The 20,174-nt window shown below is 44.4% G+C and overlaps 1 protein-coding gene across 2 annotated transcripts in view; it reads right to left on the reverse strand.

Annotated features, from left to right (window-relative positions):
- LOC147891173 (Zn-dependent exopeptidases superfamily protein) overlaps positions 1 to 16,851 on the reverse strand; it is a 114,560-nt gene extending 97,709 nt beyond the window's left edge. The window contains exons 1-3 of one of the 2 annotated variants that reach the window (XM_087389321.1): positions 16,505 to 16,851; positions 12,617 to 12,702; positions 11,452 to 11,553 (exon numbers count right to left, since the gene is read on the reverse strand). In XM_087389321.1, the coding sequence (XP_087245447.1) occupies positions 11,452 to 11,553; positions 12,617 to 12,702; positions 16,505 to 16,732 (416 nt within the window). In that variant the 5' untranslated portion in view covers positions 16,733 to 16,851. Of the gene's footprint in view, positions 1 to 11,451; positions 11,580 to 12,616; positions 12,703 to 16,504 lie in introns of both variants that reach the window. The other variant, XM_087389322.1, reaches the window with a different exon arrangement.
- Positions 16,852 to 20,174: the final 3,323 nt, after the last annotated feature.

Here is a 20,174-nt window from a genome sequence, read left to right on the forward strand (position 1 = left end):
TCTTGGATATTATATGCCCCAGATAGTGGATTTCTTCCAGGAAGAATTCACTTTTCTTGCTGTTTGCATAGAGCTGATGATTTCTCAGCTCTTGAAACACTATAGCAAGATGTTCTCTGTGGTCTTCCTCTGTCTTAGAAAAAACTAAGATATCGTCAAAGAAAGTACCCGTAAAATGCCTGTACTTCCGGAAGATGCGATCCATCATTCTATTGAATGTGGCTGGAGCATTTGTCAACCCAAAAGGCATCACTAAGTATTCATACAACCCAAATGTTGTGCGGAATGCTGTCTTATGCACATCCTGAGGTTGTATCCTCACTTGGTGGTAGCCACTCTTTAAGTCTATCCTGCTGAAAACTGAAGCTCCATTTAACTGATCCAAGACATCATCAATACGCGGAATAGGAAATCTATTCTTGATGGTCATTTTGTTCAGTGCGCGATAATCAACGCACATACGGAATGAACCATCTTTCTTCTGTACTAATAGTACAGGGGAACAAAAAGGAGACGAGCTGGGCTGAATCAAGCCTTTGGACAGCAAGTCCTGTACCTGAGCCATAATCTCCTCTCTCTGAGTCGCACTGACTCTATAAGGGGGTCTGTTTGGTGGCTCACTACCAGGCATTAACTCTATCTGATGATCTTCTGGTCTCTCTGGGGGTAACTCCCCTGGCAGAACATCAGAAAAGCAATCTTTAAAGTTTACTAAAAACTGAAACTTATCTTTGTCTGCATCATTCATTTCAGCATGCATATCAGTCTCTTTTTCTTTTACAAAAACCATGTACGCAGTTGCAGACTTTATTGCTTTACTGCATGAAACATCAGATACAATGGGGATAGTGTCCCCTTTATTCCTGGCAATTACACGCTGATTTTTCCCCCTATGTACAAATTCCAGCACTCTTTCAGGAAGAGTCAACTTCACTGCCTTGCGGTGAAACCAAGGCATCCCCAAAACTACATCATAATGTTTCAGTGGAGAAATAAAGAAGTCTTCCTGATCCACATAACTTTGAACATGTAGACGGAGTTTCCCTATCAAGGGAGTAACTGGGACAGGGTTCCCACAAAACATTTGATCGGCATCCAAAGCCTTGCCTAATTCTTCCGTCTTTATTCCCAGCCTCAGGGCTAGATCCTCTGATATGAAATTATCAGTAGCCCCTGGATCAAATAAAATTAGCGCTTGCTGGTCTCTAACTTTGCCCCATGATAGCAGCAATTCTCGTTCTTCTGGGTTCAAAGCATGACCCAGTATATCAGGAATACCCCCCGCCATTGGCTTTTGCGGTCCTCGTGGCTTCTCTGCCTCTTTTCCCTTCGATGATGAAGGCTTTTCTGGGCACTGGGCAGCCACATGCCCCTCTTTACCGCACCTGAAGCATTTCCCATCTCTACGGAATTCCGCTATCTGTTCAGGGGTAAAAGTAGATTTGCCTTTATAGGTCTTTGAGAACTGAGTACCCCTCGGCTTCTGAGGCTGAAACCCTTTCTTTTCAGCCTTAGGGGACTCTTTCTTTTCTGATTTTATAAAATCAGATTTCTTTTTATCAGCACGTCCTGCATGCAAGGATGGCACTGTAGATGGATCTTGTAGCGGTACAAGACTCGCTACTGAGGCTGAATGCATAAGATCTTGAATATTCTTTGCCCCCAAAGCATTCACTACTGCCTGAATTCTTGGAGTGAGACCTGCTCTGTACTTTCTCATCTGGGTACCTTTGGAGATCTTTTTGAACGGTGCAACCTGCAAATACAGTGGATGGTTGTACCCATCCACTGTATCTCCTGCATCCATGTGCAAGCTGTCCCAGTCTTGAAGAACATGGTCTCTGAACTGTTTAGGCATGAACTGCTGGTAGAAGGCTTTCTTGAAGCCCTTCCACTTTCTTGGGGCTGACCCCTCTGTAGTCAGTGCACTCCACCATGCACTAGCCGTTGCTGTTAAGTGTAAGCTGACCATTCTTAATTTGGAGGATTCTGAAAATTTCTCTGTACCAAATGCAGCATCAAACTGTCTGATAAACTGCAATGCTTTGTCTGTATGACCATACTGTCCATTGTAGGTCATAAACTTGACAGATTTTCCTCCCTCTTTAAATTCCCTGGTCGCTTTGGAAGACTTTCTCTTCCCAAACTTCTCGTGTTTCCTTCTTTTCCTGGATGGTTTATCTGATAAGGAAGAAGAAGACACAGAAGTCGAACTCGAGGTAGACGGTGATGGACTAGGAGATCGGTGACGATGCCTCGATCTCTTTTTACTATGGGACCGTCTCCTATGAGATCTATGAGATCTCTCTCTCTCAGACTGTACACGGGAGTGTGCCTCTGGCATTGGCACGTCATATACTGGATTAGGCATAGTCTCTGCTGGAAACAAATGCTGAGCCCTGGGATCCCTTTTAAGATTTTTCCAGCTCTTGTATACGAGTGCGTACCATTTGTTCAAATTCTTGTTGAGTTTGTGGCACATTCCTCTGTCTTGGATGCACATCCCTATCTTGAGAATCCCACTGGATAGGTGATTGATCCATATTCTGAGATCTGCAGATTTTCTCACACTGTGCAAGTAATTAATGCACACTACCTTTGCTTTTCCAACAGAAAAGGTACCTCAACAAGAGGTGTTTTGCATTCACAATCTATGCCAATACGGGCTATCAGTTCAAGGCATGTACCCACACAGTTGCCAAAGCATCATCAACTATGTTGCCCTTTTTTCTGGCTGCTGCAGATGGCTTCAAAAGGCATCTGTTTTTTTTTTCCCTCTTTTTTTACTGTTCAAAGGCATGCATTCTCCTTTTTCTGCAAATCTCTGTTTTCTCTGCTTTTCTCTGGTTTTTCTGCTACTTTTCTGACAGTAAAAGTCTGACAGGCAGGTGAAAATTAATAACCAAAACTGTCTCTGCAACTGTCTCTTTTTTTTTTTCTTTTTTTTTTTTGGTTGAAAACAGTAACCAGATAAGTAACTACTGGTTACTCTAACCGACTGTCTGGTTCTGGTCTGGTTAGTCTGCAACTAGACTAACTGGACTGGTTACACCAACCAAACTGGTCTGGTTAGGCCAGCTTAACTGAACCAAAGTTGAACTAACTGGATACTGGTTCAACTAACCAGAGTTAACTGACTGCGGTTGACTTAACCAGGGTTTCACTAACCACGGGTCAACCAACCAGGGTTTAACTTAACCACTGGTCTGCCAGGCTGGCTGCCACGTGTCAATGGGCCACGTCAGCATCTGAGCTGTCTGCCACCTGTACTGCGCCACGTCAGCGCCACGTGTCCTGTGCCACGTGTCACTGCCACGTCATCTGGTGCACTGTGTACCTGCTGGCTGCCACGTCAGCATCGCGTCAGCGCCACGTGTCAGATCTGTGTATGCCACGTGTCTACCTAGGTGGCACCCTGGCCACGTCAGCACAGCCAAAGGTTTCAAACCTTGGCTATGCAGGAGTCATCGCGCGTCGCGCCTGCATCCTGATGATCTTTACAGCACCTACGTCCGTGCAGGGAATTCGACGAAAGAACACCTTCACCCTGTCGCTCCCGTCTGTCCGACTGCCTTTTTCATTTGTGACTTTAATATAGGCATTCCGTCGGTCGTCCGTAAGCGTACAAGTATTGTACGGCGATCTCTATGAGCATCTTTGGAAGGCAATACAAATTGCATATGAAGTCTTTCATATTCCCGAAAGAACACGACATCACTTTGCTTCTTGCCTAACTAAGCATCGATGACGACTTTCCCGCCATATGCTCTCCGTCAGGCGCATCCTTACTTTGTCTCGTTGCAGACTCCAGGCCTCCCAGCTAGCTCCTGTCCTTTGCTAGAATCGTCACAGCCTTGAGAGGCTGTGAGCCTACGCTCTGATACCAATAAAACCGAAAACTCGGAGTGGGAAATAAACAGCAATATCTTCACGCCATCGACGGAATTACATGCTCCAAAGGCTCTCCCTCACTCCCTCTCTCTGAACAAACACTAGGGCCCAGGACAAATTGTCGGGCTGGACCCCCCCGAAGGTCTTTATTACTTTTCAGAAATTCTGTTACAGAGTTCAGCATGAGCTGTCACGTAAGTCTCTCCTAAAACCTGAAAAGAATTTCCTGACTTACAAGAGCTTCAAGCCCCATTCAATTTGGCAACATGCCACTTGTCTAAAATCTAGACTAACTCTTATTACAAGCCACTTAGGGCCATTCTGGAGTCTTCAAGGCTCTCGGTCACACGAACCGCTTCCTAGGTGCTTGTCAGGCTCCCATTTCGCTTAGGAAAAATAATCCTTCCTAGTACCTGCAACAATTAATTAAAGCGCACCACCATGGTACCCATTAATTGTTAGCGCTTTGCATGCAAATAACACACTGTGGACTAATCCTAGTCACGGTGGGCGTCCCCACTGAACACATGTGCACATCTAAACAAATATATATATAAATAAATATATATATATATTTTCTCTGGTTGACCGAGGTCAACACTCTTGATTATAATTAAAGAGCTTCGACCAAAGGTCAAGGCGCTTTAATTATAGCCAAGTCTCTCCAACCGAGGTTGGCACATCTTGGTTAACCGAGGTTAACCCCTCTTGGCGCGTGCCAAGTCTAGTTGACCGAAGTCAACATTCTCTGACCGTAGTCAGGTTTACTTGACTGGAGTCAAGTATCTTTGACCGTAGTCAATCCTTTGACCATTAAAATGACTCTTTGACCGTAATTAACACATATAACATTCTTTAATTAAGATCAAATAAATGGTCAACTGTACTTTGACTTAGGATATTTACATTGTGGTGACACTTATCATTGAGGGGGGGTGCAAATCCTCACTTTTCATGAATTGATAGGACTTCTGCTTCAGGAAGAGCAGACCAAGAAAAACTTGGCTTCACGTGCAGGTGAACAAGCTATGCTCTCAAAGTTCAAGTCAAAAACAAAGGGACAGGCAAAGACATCAGTAAATCAGCCTTCCAGTGGGTCAGGACAGCCTTCACAAAAGGCTAAAAATGATGCAAGTAAGCCCAAGAAGAAGGGTTTTTGTCATTACTGCAAAAAGCCAGGTCATCATATTGCACAATGCAGGAAAAGGCTTGCAAAAGAGAAGAAAAACAGCTCCGGTATGGCTGTTTCAGATTCAGCTCCTCATGTATCTGACAGTGGGGATGCTACAGCCAACTTTGTTGGACAGGATTATGAGGCTGGCTGCTCCAGATGCTCGGGATAGTACAGCCACTTGTAATGATGATACATATGCCTTTTTTACTTGCAGTTATGACTCTTCTACGGATGCATCTGCTTTCAGTGTCAATGAAACACTGAATACTTGGTATTTTGACGGCGGTGCATCCAAGCATATCACTTCTAGGAAGTGTCTCTTTACTTCCTTGCATCCACCTCCCGTTGGTAAGAAAGTCACTTATGCCAACAACTCGTCATATCCAGTACGTGGCACAGGAGAAGTTGAGCTTACTGCAATTGATGGCTCAATTTTTAGACTTTCCAATGTCTTATATGTGCTTGGTATCACCAAGAATCTCCTTTCAGTGTCCACTCTTAACAGGGCTGGATTTCAGGTCATCTTTGAGGATGACAAATGTGCTGTCCGAGACAAGGAAAATGATTATGCCTTGAGATTATCTGGTACTCTGCTGCGTGGGCTTTTTCAGCTTGATCTTTTTGAGAAAAGAGCAGCCCATGCTCTTGCAGTTTCTACCCCTACTGCTGCCATGCAGAATGCAGAATTATAGCATGCCCGATATGGCCACATGCATTACAACAGCTTGATGACACTTCACAAGCACTCTATGGTTGATGCATTTCCACCTCTTGAGATACCTCCTCCACATGCCTGTGAAGGGTGCATTTTAGGCAAGATGCATAGATTCCCCTTCAAAAAGGATGGTTCAGTTAAAGCTGTCTGAAAATTACAGCTTATACACAGTGATGTCTATGGTCCCTGGAGGACTCCATCATTGGGTGGTCATCTCTACTTTGTTACTTTTATTGATGATTACTCCAATTTCACTTGGGTCTATGGGCTGAAGCGCAGATCAGAAGTGTTTATGGTGTTTAAACATTTTTCAGCCATGGTTGAAAATGAAACTGGACTCAAGATACAGACATTGCGCACAGATAGAGGTGGGGAACACTTGTCTGCAAATTTTGATGCTTTTCTGAAAGGCAAGGGTATTGTGCATCAGCTCACAGTGAGGCTGACCCCTCAGCAAAATGGCAAAGCTGAGAGGAAAAATAGAACTCTTATGGAGATGGACAGATGTATGCTGAAAAGCAAACACATGCCTCACAAATTCTGGCTTGAAGGTCTAATGTGTGCCAACTACATCTTAAATCGGGCTCCCACTAAGGCTTTGAAAACAAAAACTCCCTATGAAGTCTGGAATGGGAAAAAGCCTTCAGTGGATCATTTCCGAGTCTTTGGATGCCTTGCATATGCTCATGTGCCAGTTGAATTTCGGCATAAGTTGTCAGATAAGGCAATTAAGTGCATATTTGTTGGGTACAGTGCAGAAAGCAAGGGGTACCGTCTCTACAATCTTGCTACACGCAAGATCATTGTCAGTAGAGATGTGATATTTGCAGAAAATTCAGCTCACACTCAGGCTAAATTTCATTTGCCTTCTTCTTCAGAGGATGTTTTTGAGGGGTTGCTACCCATTGCCTTGGGTTCCCCTGCTGATATTTCTGATGCAAATCAGAATTTACAGCCACCTCCCGATGCTCCAATTCCGCCACAAGATGTCTTGCCACCTCCACAAGCAGTGGAACAGGTGGTTCAGCAAGAAATTGCAGACATACATGCAGCAAAAACAGTCCCAAACTAGCTGTTACAGACTCTCAGGGAGAGTAAGATTGATGCTCCATTACCTGGCAGGACTCGCACTGCAGCAAGGCACATGGAAGGTGCTAATTCAGTGGAATCAGCATATGCAGGTACTCTTCTCGATGAGGGGGAGCCTGCAACATTCGAAGAAGCAAAGGACAATGTGCATTGGATGAATGCCATGCACGATGAGTTGCAGTCCATTAAGAAAAATCAGACTTGGGATGTTGTTGCCACCAGGTAAACATGCCATTGGCACACGATGGGTTTTCAAGGTGAAACGGAAGCCAGATGGCTCCATTGACAGATACAAGGCAAGCCTGGTTGCTAAAGGCTATGCTCAAAAAAAGGGCATAGATTATGAGGAGACTTTTGCTCCTACATCCCGGATGACCACTATCCGATCTGTTATTGCAATGGCTGCACATTTTGAGTGGAATGTTCATCAGTTGGACATTAAAATAGAGAGATCCGACCATCATCAGGTGCGACAATCAAAGTTGTACAACACTCCATGCCCGGACCAAGCACAATGAGATACAGCACCACTTTGTCCGTGAAGATCCTTGATGGGGACACCTTGCTATCCTTCTATTCGACAAAGGACAATGCAGCGGACCTGTTTACCAAGCCTCTGCCACTACAACAGCTTGAAAATCATTCCAGCTCCCTTCGGTTGATTCAACATCTAGAAGCTGAGAGGGAGTGAAATAGGAGTGCTATGTGGGTGTGCCCGACCAAAGAGAGGCATAGGATATTCGGAGTATATCTGCAAGAAGATAGGAGCCGGGGCACGTACGCCAAGATTCCCTGATAGAGTTCGTCGAGCTTTGCCAGGCTGGTTGGGAGGCTAATTTGGAGGCTGGAAAGGGCCACATTTGGCTGATTCATCAACCAGGGTTTGGCGGTCACGTTTCAGCCTGGTCGGGTAGAGCCAACTAGACCCCACCCATCTGGTTCGGATTAGATCGACCAATAAGTCGGCTGGTCCGTCTACATAAGCAGGCAAGGGGGGCTCCCCCGATAAATAGGATCCCTCCTTGACCACTTGTTGTATCACATATGGAGGTTTTTCTCAACAGTTAGCAGTAGGGTTTTTCCCTGACCGCTTAGATCTTTCTCCACTCGAGTTTTCTTGCTGTTCCAGTTCGATGTTCTGCTCTCAGTTTTTCGCTTGAATTTTGCTGCACTTCATACCTACTTCCTCCCCAGACCTCACAGTTTGCTAGAGACCTACGTGAGGAGTTTCCTTGATGTTCCAGTTCGATGTTCTGCTCAGTTTTTCACTCGCATGTCGCTGCACTTCATAGCTACTTCCCCTCCCCCCACCTCACAATTTGCTAGAGACCTACGCGAGGAGGCTAAGACTTTACCATACGCAGCCCTATACCCGGACATCATGGATTTTTCGAGCCACGGGGAAGTCCTCCTTGTTGGAAACTTCTACGCAAGGACTAGCGTGCAAGAGTACCAAATGTTGCCCTAGATAAGGTAAGAATGTCAGGAGTTTCCGCAAACAAGTGAGCCCCGGTCACATTCTATGGGCATGCATTCTTGGACATGGGCAAGATACACAATCTTGTCATTTATCATGGTCTGGATCGATGGCCCTCCTTAGGTGGTTTCTCTTGTTTTCCACACAGAAGTGGGTCCAACGTAGTTGACTACCTCATGGTATCCCCTGCCTTCGCCCCACACATCATTTACGCCATCACTACCAGCATTTGATCACACCTATCTCTTCTGTAGTATATCCATCCCTTTGTTGGAAAGGTCACCTCCCCATGTAAGTCCTCATATGAGGAGAGCATTGGGGGGGTGGACCTGGGTCCTGAGGGATGGCCACATGGGCACCAAGATAGCTGCCATGGGGGCAGAGATCAGAGAGAAAAAGGAAAGTACCTGGACGCATCAAAGTGGCTGCAACACATGGCCTCAAGACCATAGCAGATGGCGATGCATACATGGCATAGATCTGGCCTGGAAGAGACAGATCTGGAGCAGCAAAAGATGGCGGGGTATCCCGGGGTACATGAGCCTACATGGCGAGCTATCTGGCAAGGTGTGTAGGTAGGCACATGGCCTGCAACATACCCTAAAGATGGCACAGGAATATGACGGGACAGATCAGCAAACAGATCAGCCAACAGTAGAGCTGGTTGGGGCTGGCAATTAGGCTAGGTTAGGCTGGTCAAGAGGGCTGGGTCCCTGCCTGGAACAAAGGCTGCAAAGGGCCTAGTAAAAACACTTATACCCTGGTTGGGCTGGTAGGGGCAGCCAACCAGGTCGGTTTTCAGCCAGACTGAGTCGGCCAAAATAGGGCTGACCAGTCAGCTATTTTGACCAGGCCTTGGGCCTATAAAAGGAGAGGCCCTGGGCAACCATTCAGCAAGAGCAGGAGCAGATAGAAGCCACTCCTTTGGGCCTCACACTGGGGGTGAAGGAGAGTGGAAGGTGTGCTGCAGACTGATTCCCTAGAGGCTGGACCTTGGCTGTCTTCTAGGGCAGCGAGGTGTTGTGATCATCAAATCTTTAGGAGCAGCAAACCTGCAGCAGACAGGAGCAGCAGTTAGGGCATTCTTGGACCTACTCCAAGGAGGTGAAGAAGACCTACAGAGAGCTGCAGACTGAGCTAGCAAGGTGCTGCCCGCCTAGGATGTTTCAGAGGCAGTAAGGTGGAGAAGAACACTCTAGACAGAGAGTCTACATTTGCTCGAGGTGGAGCACACGGGCTTAGAGGTCTAAAAGTGCTTGACATCTAGTAGGAGAACCTTTTGGTATTGTATCATGTCCTACTTTGTGGACGGACGGAAATATAAAGAGTTGCTTCTATATTTGTTTCTGAGCATTGTCTATTTACTGGCTTGCACATCTATGCACATTAGGTTAAGAAGTCTCTGATTCCACAACCCACACCACACTGTGTGAGCTCCTGGGCAATACTATCAGTCTTCCGCTGTGCGTACCCTATGTTGGGTAATTTCTAACACCCTTGCCACATTATATCCATCAAGACACCGCCCACACATACGAGCCTCTGATCACCGGATCTTTGCATGAGGCCACCCACTCACCCGCCGCCTCTTGACTCAATACCCTACAATAGCTAGCATTATGATGAGTCAGTCAGTTTCTCAGCTTTGTGCCACCCAAGCATCACCTTCCGAGGGAGGCAAAGACGATACCTGAGCGCCGTCGTCTGGTCTGCCGGAAGAAGCAAGCTTTCATTCGCTACTAGACACACACCACGCACACTGTACGATATTCCTCACCATCCATCACCTGACCTCTCACAATTAGCCCATGTTAGAATGCATGGTGAGAGGGAGATAGAGCCAAGCAATCACATGATGGACAAGAGTGTTGAGGTAGAACGGATTCATTATGGTGGTGCAAGTACAATGGCCTCTTTATAGGCTGAGAGGAACACACACCTACATCATTGATGATGTCAATATGAGGAATCTCACCGACATCATAAATGATGTCATACAAAGGAATCAAATTGTCTTCTCTAGCCGCTATAGCTATTGCTCCTGCCCTGCTGCTCCTTTCTGCAAATCTGCCTTCCCAAGCCCTCCAGATGTTCCATACAATAATTGCACAGCCTGCAGGCCTCCATACATGTGCTCCACCTTCCAGACCTGTTGTTGCAACATCAATACAGATATGTACTCTTTCTTAACTCCTTGCCAGCCCAACTGTGGGGCTGCCCGTGCAGCAGCCCACATACTTTCCTTGTGGATGATTCCCTCCACCTAGATCTACATCCAAACCTAATGGACTGTCATGCCCCCAGTCCTACATCGGTACCATGTCCCTGTGCTCTCCTCATATGGGGACAATGGTCCCTAATTTCCAACACCCCATGTGGTGTCAATATCTCTATTCCAATCTCTGTTGGATGTGATGAACGCATATGTTGTTCCTTGTTTTCGGTTTATGGCTATTTAAATTTCAAGTGTTAATTACATAGATCATTGAAAGACACTTTCGCTTTAACACTACTCTGATAGTGACTATGGCTTTAGGCGAGAACCGAATTTCTTTTGATGCAAAAACATCAAATGATAAGTGGTGGAGAAAGAATGTGCAAGGTTTGTCTTTGTAGTTCAAAGATAGTAACCCAATTTCCCCAATATTCATGCAGGTTTCAAAACCCTTAATAAACCCTGATTTCAAGATGTTGTAAACTAATTATACAACTCAATAATTATTTTCATCAATCAAACACCCAAACTTCTTTCTTATCAATTTATAGTAGTTTACGCCAGTCTTACCATTTTATAACCTTTAATCGTGACACTAGTTGCCACATATCTTCTTGATGCTAACACTGCAGCAGTATCATTCTAACTACAAAAGTGCATCCTGTACCAAGATGGTACAACAACGTGACCAAAAAACCGCGGCACATAATACATATTGAACAGGATCAAAGCATCAATTCCACTTGTATTAAGAAGTTAAAAACAATCTTATACTCTCGAAAAGGTTAATTTGGATTTATAAATTACACTGTTGCTCTGCGATTTTTTTAATTGGCATCCATTTGTCTGATAAAATTCAAGATGAAGTTAATCTGAGATCATTGGCATACCTAATAGCAATGTTGGTATGGTTTGTGTAGGCCAAAGCAATGTTATGATCCAAAAATAACATATTGAAGGAACCCTTCACAGATGTCTCATCTATCTCCACTCTGCAGAACCAAGCCTCCATCAGTCCCTGGCCCATTACAGCACAAAATCACTTACAGATACTTCAAAGAAAAGTTGCAAGAAACAATCAAGACTACAAAGCCATCATCCCCCCAAGTTTTAAAATAAAGGCATAAAAAGCCCTTCAAGATGACACACCATCGTCAACAAAACCTCTTACCATGCAAACACCTGGATTACGAATAGCTAAATCATCTCCAAAAGAATTGGTCTGTTGCCTAAAGGTCCACCATGTAGATTCTTAAAATAAATAGTATATTTCGCATAATACAATCTAGTACCACATATAATTAAAATGTTATCCAAAAAAGGGATGGCTTTACATCGCCAAGTATCCTGCTTGATTAAAATGGATGATTTGTTAATACACTAGCTTGCCCATTTTCAACTTTCTGCCTTACAAGGTTCGCTATCGCCAAGATTTTTAGTAACACTTGCGGCCTCATTCAACGCCTCTGCTTAGTAATGATGAGGTTGTCTTTACTTTCCTTGCCTCTAAGCTTCTTCAAGCTCTACTATTGCCAGTAGTGCCTCTTCCTTTGCAACTCTATTGTTCGTCACCCAAATCTTTCCCAGTCCTCACAGGCCTTTGAAGGGCTTGCTTTTTAAGAGAGGGTAGTTCTCAGAATGTAGTGGTTTTCTTGTATGAACAATTTATGGTGTAGACCGTATGCTCCAAACAACCACACACACTTGATCATCACTTATATAAAGGTGATTGTCCTGAGTTTTTGCCCTATATTGGCACAACAAACCATCTCAACTCCTGGCTCTGTATCATCTCGTTACTGGTTGTACTTCAATGCCCTTGGTTCTTGTTTGAGTGACATAGAGGCAACTCTCACGGGGGCATCCACGATGGAAATAGCAAGATATTGTGTGACAAGATCATCAAAAAGTCTTCAAAACTAAGTTCTCTCCCCTATTACCTATGTCCTTCTCATACATGAACTATTCTTGATAAAGATTTTATATAAGCATTGCACAACATGCTACTCGTTTCCATTAAACATTCTATCCAACAAAGTTTAAAAAGCATCATACCTAAGGTTCTGACTGGATCTTTGCTTATGCAATTCAAGTTCTGACTTCAAATATTTAGCAGCTTTCACAAGGCCAGGGCTTCCCTCCTGCAAAAGCATTTAGGATCACAAGTCAAAAAAAAACCACATAAACAAGAATGTTGGACATGGTTGTACATGAAAGTAGGAAACCTATGCAAATATCTAGACATAAGAATTACTTCAGGATAATGCACAAATATTATGCATGCAGTAATCATGTGTATGCATAGGCAAGCATCTACAAACTCATTGTGCATTAAAGTATAGTCGCATCAAGTCAACTCAAAATATTGATGCTTATTTGACCGCAATCATTATTCGTCATACATACTCTTTTCTAAAAACATTGCTTACAATCATTGCTAACAATATTCATATATATAAATATATAACACTCTTGTCTAAAACCAATATTCATATATATATATATATATATATATTCATATATATATATATATATATATATATATATATATATATATAACACTCTTTTCTAAAACTATTGCTCACAATCATTGCTAACAATATTCATATATTATATTCTCTCTCTCTCTCTCTCTCTCTCTCTCTCTCTCTCTCTCTCAAAGCACAGGGAATCTAAAAGCAAAGTGCTCCTCCGACTCGATCTCATGTCAATCACGTAGAGTATAGATGCAACCATCTCTAGGTATGCCCTTAGCACGCCCACTCTTAATGTGTAGTCGGTGCGATGAGACACAGAACTGCCCAACCGCAATCGATATCCTCAAGGAATGGGGGAGGTGGATCCATGTATAGCCTAGTGGGTCAATGAAGCCCTCCTCTAAGATCCATAAGCAATGGTCCCTATAAAAGCTGAGCTTCGCATGAAGCTCGTTGCACGCCAACCAGGTCCTAAATGTGTGTAAGTTCTACGGGATCCTCCCAAAAACAACCTGGTTGACTCATGATAAGTGAGCGCAAGAGAGGTCCCTCAGCTGCTAAAGTCATGGATGAAGATAGAGTCAACCATGGTAACCGAGGTATAAGAGCCGTAATCCCTGAGCTACATAAAAAGCTGGAATGTTGTAAAGTTGTAGAGATGCACCGAACAGTTTTTTTCTATCAAGAAGTTGCTTTCGCTCAACTAGAACTAGATGTGGGGCCAATTGCTTACTAGGAATCATCTGTGGTAGCAAGAGAGCCTAAAGCCTCTTCACTCGAGCCCAATCTACCTCTACCCGAACAAGGACTACCATACATACCTATTGGGTGGACCAAGGAGTCAAAGAGAAGAGACTTAGTATAGAGAAACGATAGGGTTTGCAGTGGAGCGATCAAAAAGTAGACAATACTCAGACACAACCGAAGAACGGAACTCAGAAAACATAGTGCTTGTCGGTAATATGAAAAACTGAATACAAGAACCTCAAGCTGTCGTGTCTCAAGGACCGTGGCTGAGGTGAATCAGAAAGATGATTCCATGTAGAGAAACTGTAGAAAAGATAGCTGCAGAGGGAGCGTAATGCAATCCTCCGTGTAGCTCGATGATGATGAAGATAAGGAGCAGATCTGGAGCAGGAGGGGACAGATCTGGAGCAAGAGGGGACAGATCTGGAGCAGAGGAGCAGAAGGGACAGAGCTGAAGCAGAGGAGCAGATCTGGAGCAGAGGAGCAGAAGTTGGGGCAGATCTGGAGGAGAAGATGGAGCAGCCAGGAGGCAGAGAGAAGGCAGCAGCCAGGAGGCAGAGAGGAGCAGATCTGAAGAGGAGAGGTAGAAGTGGAGCAGGCAGGGCTGCAGCAAAGCATGGAGGAGAAAAGGAGCAGCTGCAGGTCCTGTCCTCTCTGAAGGAGAGTGGGGGCTTGTGCCTTTATAGGCCAGACCTAGCTGGTCGGCCAGCTGGTCGGTGGGCTTGCCAGCTGGTCGGTGGGCCTGCCAGCTGGTCGGCCAGTTCTGGTCGACCAGACCAGCTGGTCTTTCTAGCCACTTGTTTGGCTGAGGTGGCTGGCCTTTTGGCTGGCTTGTGAGTTGTTAGATTGCCCCAGAAATTGGGAATTGTTAGTTGCTTAATACTTAGTCCGGGAATCTAGAAATGTCGCTTGAGTCTAGCAAGTGCACCATATCCCCTGCTCAGTTGGGCCTGTATGACTAGTCGCATCATGAAAATCGGGCAGAGAAAAGAACCCCCAAGTATGTACATGTTATGACCATCTCCATCGGTACCCCGTCCAACCTGAACTGCTCTCTGTGCATGGCTGCTCAAGATGTGTTGAACATCATGACCTTAGTTTTACCAAGGTTGACCTTGGAGTCATGTGTCTCACAGAAGGTATAAAGTGCATCCAAGTGTCGCTGGAGGCCCTTTGATGAGCATGAAAGTAAGACCACATCATCTACATAGAGGAAAATCTAAATCAAGGAGCCCAGCAGCTTGCCTCCAATGAAAGTCGTCTACATAGAGGCCAAACAAGGTTGGTAGGAATGGACAACCCAAGAGTTCTCATGATCTCCTCTGCCCACCCTGCACCACCTGAGACCCTCTCATAGAGTGCCATGAATGCCCAAATGGAGGCCAAACAAGGTTGGTAGTAATGGACAACCCAAGAGTTCTCATGATCTCCTCTGCCCACCCTGCACCACCTGAGACCCTCTCATAGAGTGCCATAAATGCCCAAATGATCTCCTGACCTACCAACGTCTCATGAGGCGAACCCTCAACATTGTACCAAAGCTTTGTGGAAATCCACAAAGAGCATGCACAGAGTGGGAGAGCTTAAGTAAGACTTATATTGAGAATATAATTAGGAATTACATTGACAAAAACGTAGTCTCTACCACCCTTCACGACCTTAGCTATTTTTTCCCTTTATTGCAGCTAGCTTTTCTGGGGTCTTCTGCTACCGCGAATTCTCATCTGCTGGCACTTCTCTTTCATAAGGCACATAAGGTATTCCTTTCCAATTAGTTTCGTCATGCTCCAAGGGGGTATCTAAAGGTGTGCCTCGCGTAAGATACTAGAATGTCAATGTCTACATTGTACATCTTCGCCTAAATAATTGATGCACTCTTATGTATTTGGAGGCAGGATCCCTAGCTAGTTATGCAGGACGAGTATTATAGCGATAGTGAGGACCTATTTTAACGCTTCCACTCCTTGTGATGTCGCATCGGCCATATCGCCATTGATCCTCCCAGCCGAGTGTCCTGTCCGTGTAGCTAACCGATCTGCATTATTCTCTGAGCCTGACCTCACTTTGGGTGATGATTTGCATCATTGAGCCTTCTATTTTATTTTTTGAGACAAAACAAGGCACTTCTTCCTGTAAGTTGCTGTCCCTCTTAGTGCGTCGCACGGCTTTTCATTTTTAAAAGGCCCTAGGCACATAGGAATCTACAATACGTCTACGAGCTTACGCGGTCTTACCAAGGCATGAGTGAGCCCGAGCAAGGATTGTATCATCAAAAGGATACCTCAGTATGTTGTAGACACAGCTTAAAGGAAGGATGCGCTGTATCCCACTGCACGAAGTGATCAGGAGCAAAGTTTGCACGTATCGAGCTTTTTGAAGCTTGTGGGACTGGAAGTTTTTTCTAATTCCTTGTAAGCCAGGCATCCGGTCTATTCATATATCGGTACAATTTTCTTTAGTGAGAGCACAAAGTTACAATTTTCTCTACTGAGTACAAATTGTCACGAAAAACTAAATAGCATTAAGAGAGGCTCGTGTATTCGAGTGTAAATCTTATTCGAACAACAAGGTCATGGATTGTCCTTACGCTTTGTAGCTTACTGGTTTAGCATCTCATTCAGCCATCTCTTGTAATTCAGACGTAATTTGACTGTCTCCACCTCGACTTTATTAAGTCAGACGTAATTGAACTGTCTCGAACTCAAGTTTATAAGCGCACCTGACGTATGCCAATCTCGCCAGCCAAATGCCAGATGTGCTTCATGGCGCGCGCTTCAGAAAACTGGTCCAAGGAAGCGTTGAGAGGCAGAGGAGCGACATGCATGGAGTAGATGGAGCGGCGAGCGACGAGGAACAAGGCGGAGTAGAAAAGGGAGAGGAGGAGAACGGCAGAGAAGGCGAGGTTGAAAGAAACGAAGGAAGGAGGGGGGGAATTGGAGCGAGCCATGGGAGCTTCAAGGGAGCTAAAAGGGACAGGGAAGAAGAAGAAGCTTGGAGGACATGAGAGCTATGGTGACCTAAAAACGCAGAGAGGAAGAAGAGAAGGTGGCGATGATCACGAAGGTTTGAAACACATTCAACCAAAAAAGCCGCCACCCCTTCAAATACATCTTCACATGGCTTTTTCGAGCTTCCCCCCCTTATATTTGGAACCCCCCCCCCCCCGGGCATACTTCCCCTCTTGCCACGTGGCACCAACCCTTGCCTCGTATTCGCCCAATCGTGCACGATAGCCTAAGGGCGAGTCCACACCACCCTTCCGAGACGGGCCTGACTTGGAGGAAAAGAAATCATGTCCGGCTTGGCTGCCCAACTCCTTGGGCAAGCAAGGGCGCCAAATGCAGGGTTGGACCTGGTCATTAAATATTCCCTCAGCCACTAAGAGAGAGTTCCCACATTGGCATTTCTGCCAAGATATGCCAATGCTGGTGATGATTGCGCGTTGAGCCGCGTAATGCACGCTGCCAATTCATGGCACCGTAATGCTAGGGTGGAGAGCCAAAATTTTGCTCTCCACCCTAGCATTACGGTGCCATGGTTCGTTCCAGAGCTCCTATTTGTGGAGACCTCTGACATATTTGGCTCCTGTGCTCTGACGTCCTGCAAATTTGCTGTGGCGTCCGACTTTCGAGCCTTTGCTATGCTCCGCCACAGCCTGCTTGCCATCGTCGCATTTTTGCCAGGGCTCCATCACGTGGGAAAGCGCTCTAAACCAATCACCTTTTCATGTGGAAATGTGGCAACCTTTATTTGACCAAGCAATCTGAACGACCTCCCCTAGCAGCCATCCTCCGCTCCATTTTCTTCCTCCTTGTCCAGGCGGATGGTGTGAACCCGGCCTAAGTGAGGAAGTCATCTCCGTTCACCACACTTCTAAATAAATAAAAAGAACATTTTTCTTATTACCACCACTCTAAAGAGATGGAGAATTGGATTCTAGCACCCTTTGCACAACATACATCCTTGCACATACAAGCATGACAAAGAAACGACATCAGACCCTATCCGCGACCAAGAAACTATGACAATAGCAAAAAATTGTGGCTTGTAGCCTGAACGGTATGTTGAAATTCTACATTTACCTTTCATGGTTGGTAGAGACCCTCTTCGACTCACAAGCTTAAAGAGGAGTGTATAATACACAATGATTCAACTTATTTGGTACATGCAATTTTCCAACTTCACTTGAATGTTGTATAAACAAGTTGGTTGAAAGTTTACACTTGAAACTTCTTAAAATTCCTCTTTTTATATGGGAATCATAGTGTTCACATACAAGTTTTAAGTGTATAAATAGGGAAACCTTCAACTTTCCACCTCACAGGTTTTTCCTATAACTTTTGAGGAGGTGAAAATATAACCGAAATATGAAAAATTCTATGAATTTTTAAATTTTGCAAAGATAAATCTCTCAAGTAATTTTGAAAACTTGAAGTTTCATTGTACGTATTTGCTTGTTTTTTGTGTGAACACTGATGAGGAGGGGAAGGAGGCACCATGGTACGAGTTGGGTTGGTGGAGCTAGGATGTCAGCGTGTGGGCTATTTACCTTGGATAGCGAGGTTCCTTGCATATATTGTGGAGGCATAGGCCCAAGGAAGCATAGATTGTGGAGGTATAGGGCCAAGGAAGCATAGAAAAATTGAAGATGATGATTGGCATGACTCTCTTGAGGCATGAGATGGCATGGTATCCTCTATTGCAGCATGGTCTAGAAGGGTGGGCATTGGACCAATGCATACTTGCAAATGCTCTAGCATAAAGTGAGAGTAAATCAAACATGCAAAAGAGATGTATAAGCTTAAAAGTAACTTTTTATACAAGGAGGAGAGGAAAGATGCACCACAAAATTAGTATTGTCATAAAGTTAAAAATGCAGTTAAAATCACAAGTGGTTGTGAGATATCAATGGAACCTTTAAAAGCTTTGCTTGAATGCATCTACCCCCACGAGAAATGTTCAAGTCCTCCTATTACTTTCAACTTTTTCATCTAGTGAAACTTTTTCAACTTTCAACTTTTTCATCTAGTGAAACTTAAATCTTTTCTTTGTAAAATGTGAAGTGCACTTTGAATACTTGGCATACAATAGCAACATAAATGTTACATAAATATATTTTTGATATTTCTTACTATGGATATTATTTTATTTTAGTCAAGTGTGACTATGGCAAAGTATTCTATAGGAGCACACCAAACATGATGGGGGTCTTAGTGGATGCTTTGTGTGGTTTAGTTGGGGACACCTAACTAGCCTATAATTTGCCATGCTAGATGGTCAATATGGTGGGTGATTCCATGTTTGCTTTGACACCGCTAGTGTTATTGGTGTTATGTTGATTATTGTACTTTGAGCATAAAAATATTGGAATCAGTTGATTCAGTGATTCGTTCAATTCATTGTTAATAGCTAATGTAATTGGCGGCTTGAGCACAGGTGATGGAACTAATGGTGAGGGTTGGAGTTAGTGTGAGGGTACCAATTGAGGTGTCGCACAGTGCATGCTATATGGTCATGGGCCAATTTTGTATTTTATTGACATTGTGAACCTTGGGCAATATTTGTGATTTGAGACATTAATTATTTTGAGGGTTAAGCAAACCTAAAGAGGCTATGTAAAGAGCAATCCCTTATATTGGAAGAGAGGGATTATTTTCGCTCCTTGTGCTTTAATGAAATATTATAAATACTCTAGATGAGGAAGCATGAGCCACTCATCTAGGGAGATTCTACCCAGTTTGCTTGTCACTATTATCTTGTGGATTTTCTTTCATCTCCAATTGATTAAGTGGTGTTTGTTTCACTGGTATCAGAACTAGGGTAAGCTCTTGTTGAGGAAGAAAATAATTATGACTCAAGTCTCATGAGAAGAGCTCTCCAGAGTGGTATTTGTTGTACAGCTTGGAAGGGAAGAAGAGGCGTCAATTCAAAGGAAATCCAAGAAGGCTTTCCCAAAAAGTCATGTGGGGTAGTCAAGGGTAAGTACTTCACGTGATTCTGTCCACATCAAACTGAACAAAAAGCTTTGCACACAGCAGAAAAATCCATGAGCAGTTTCGCGGCTCATGCCCTTGCTTCTTCTCTAACTACTTGCATGCCTTTCAAGCAATAAGACCACATCATTATGTGGCGCTGCCCAACGTGGATTGTAAGCCTCGAGCACCAAACCAACACACAAGCTACTGAGTACTCCACCCGCATGTAGCAATTAGAGCACGGCCATGTGCAATGCGATATGGGAGAATTGGAAGGGTTTGGCGAAGGAAATCAAGGCCACATGCTTTTGAGCACATCCCATTGAAAATCTCTTGAACGTTGGGTGCAGCAGCAGAGTGAAACGGAGATAGCAGAAATTGATGATTTGCCTTATAGTTTGTAAAGTGGGAGAA

This window comes from Dipteris shenzhenensis, chromosome 18 (genome assembly GCF_047967505.1).
Source record: "Dipteris shenzhenensis isolate YYH24624 ecotype China chromosome 18, Dip_SZ_1.0, whole genome shotgun sequence".
Classification (NCBI taxonomy): Eukaryota; Viridiplantae; Streptophyta; class Polypodiopsida; order Gleicheniales; family Dipteridaceae; genus Dipteris; species Dipteris shenzhenensis.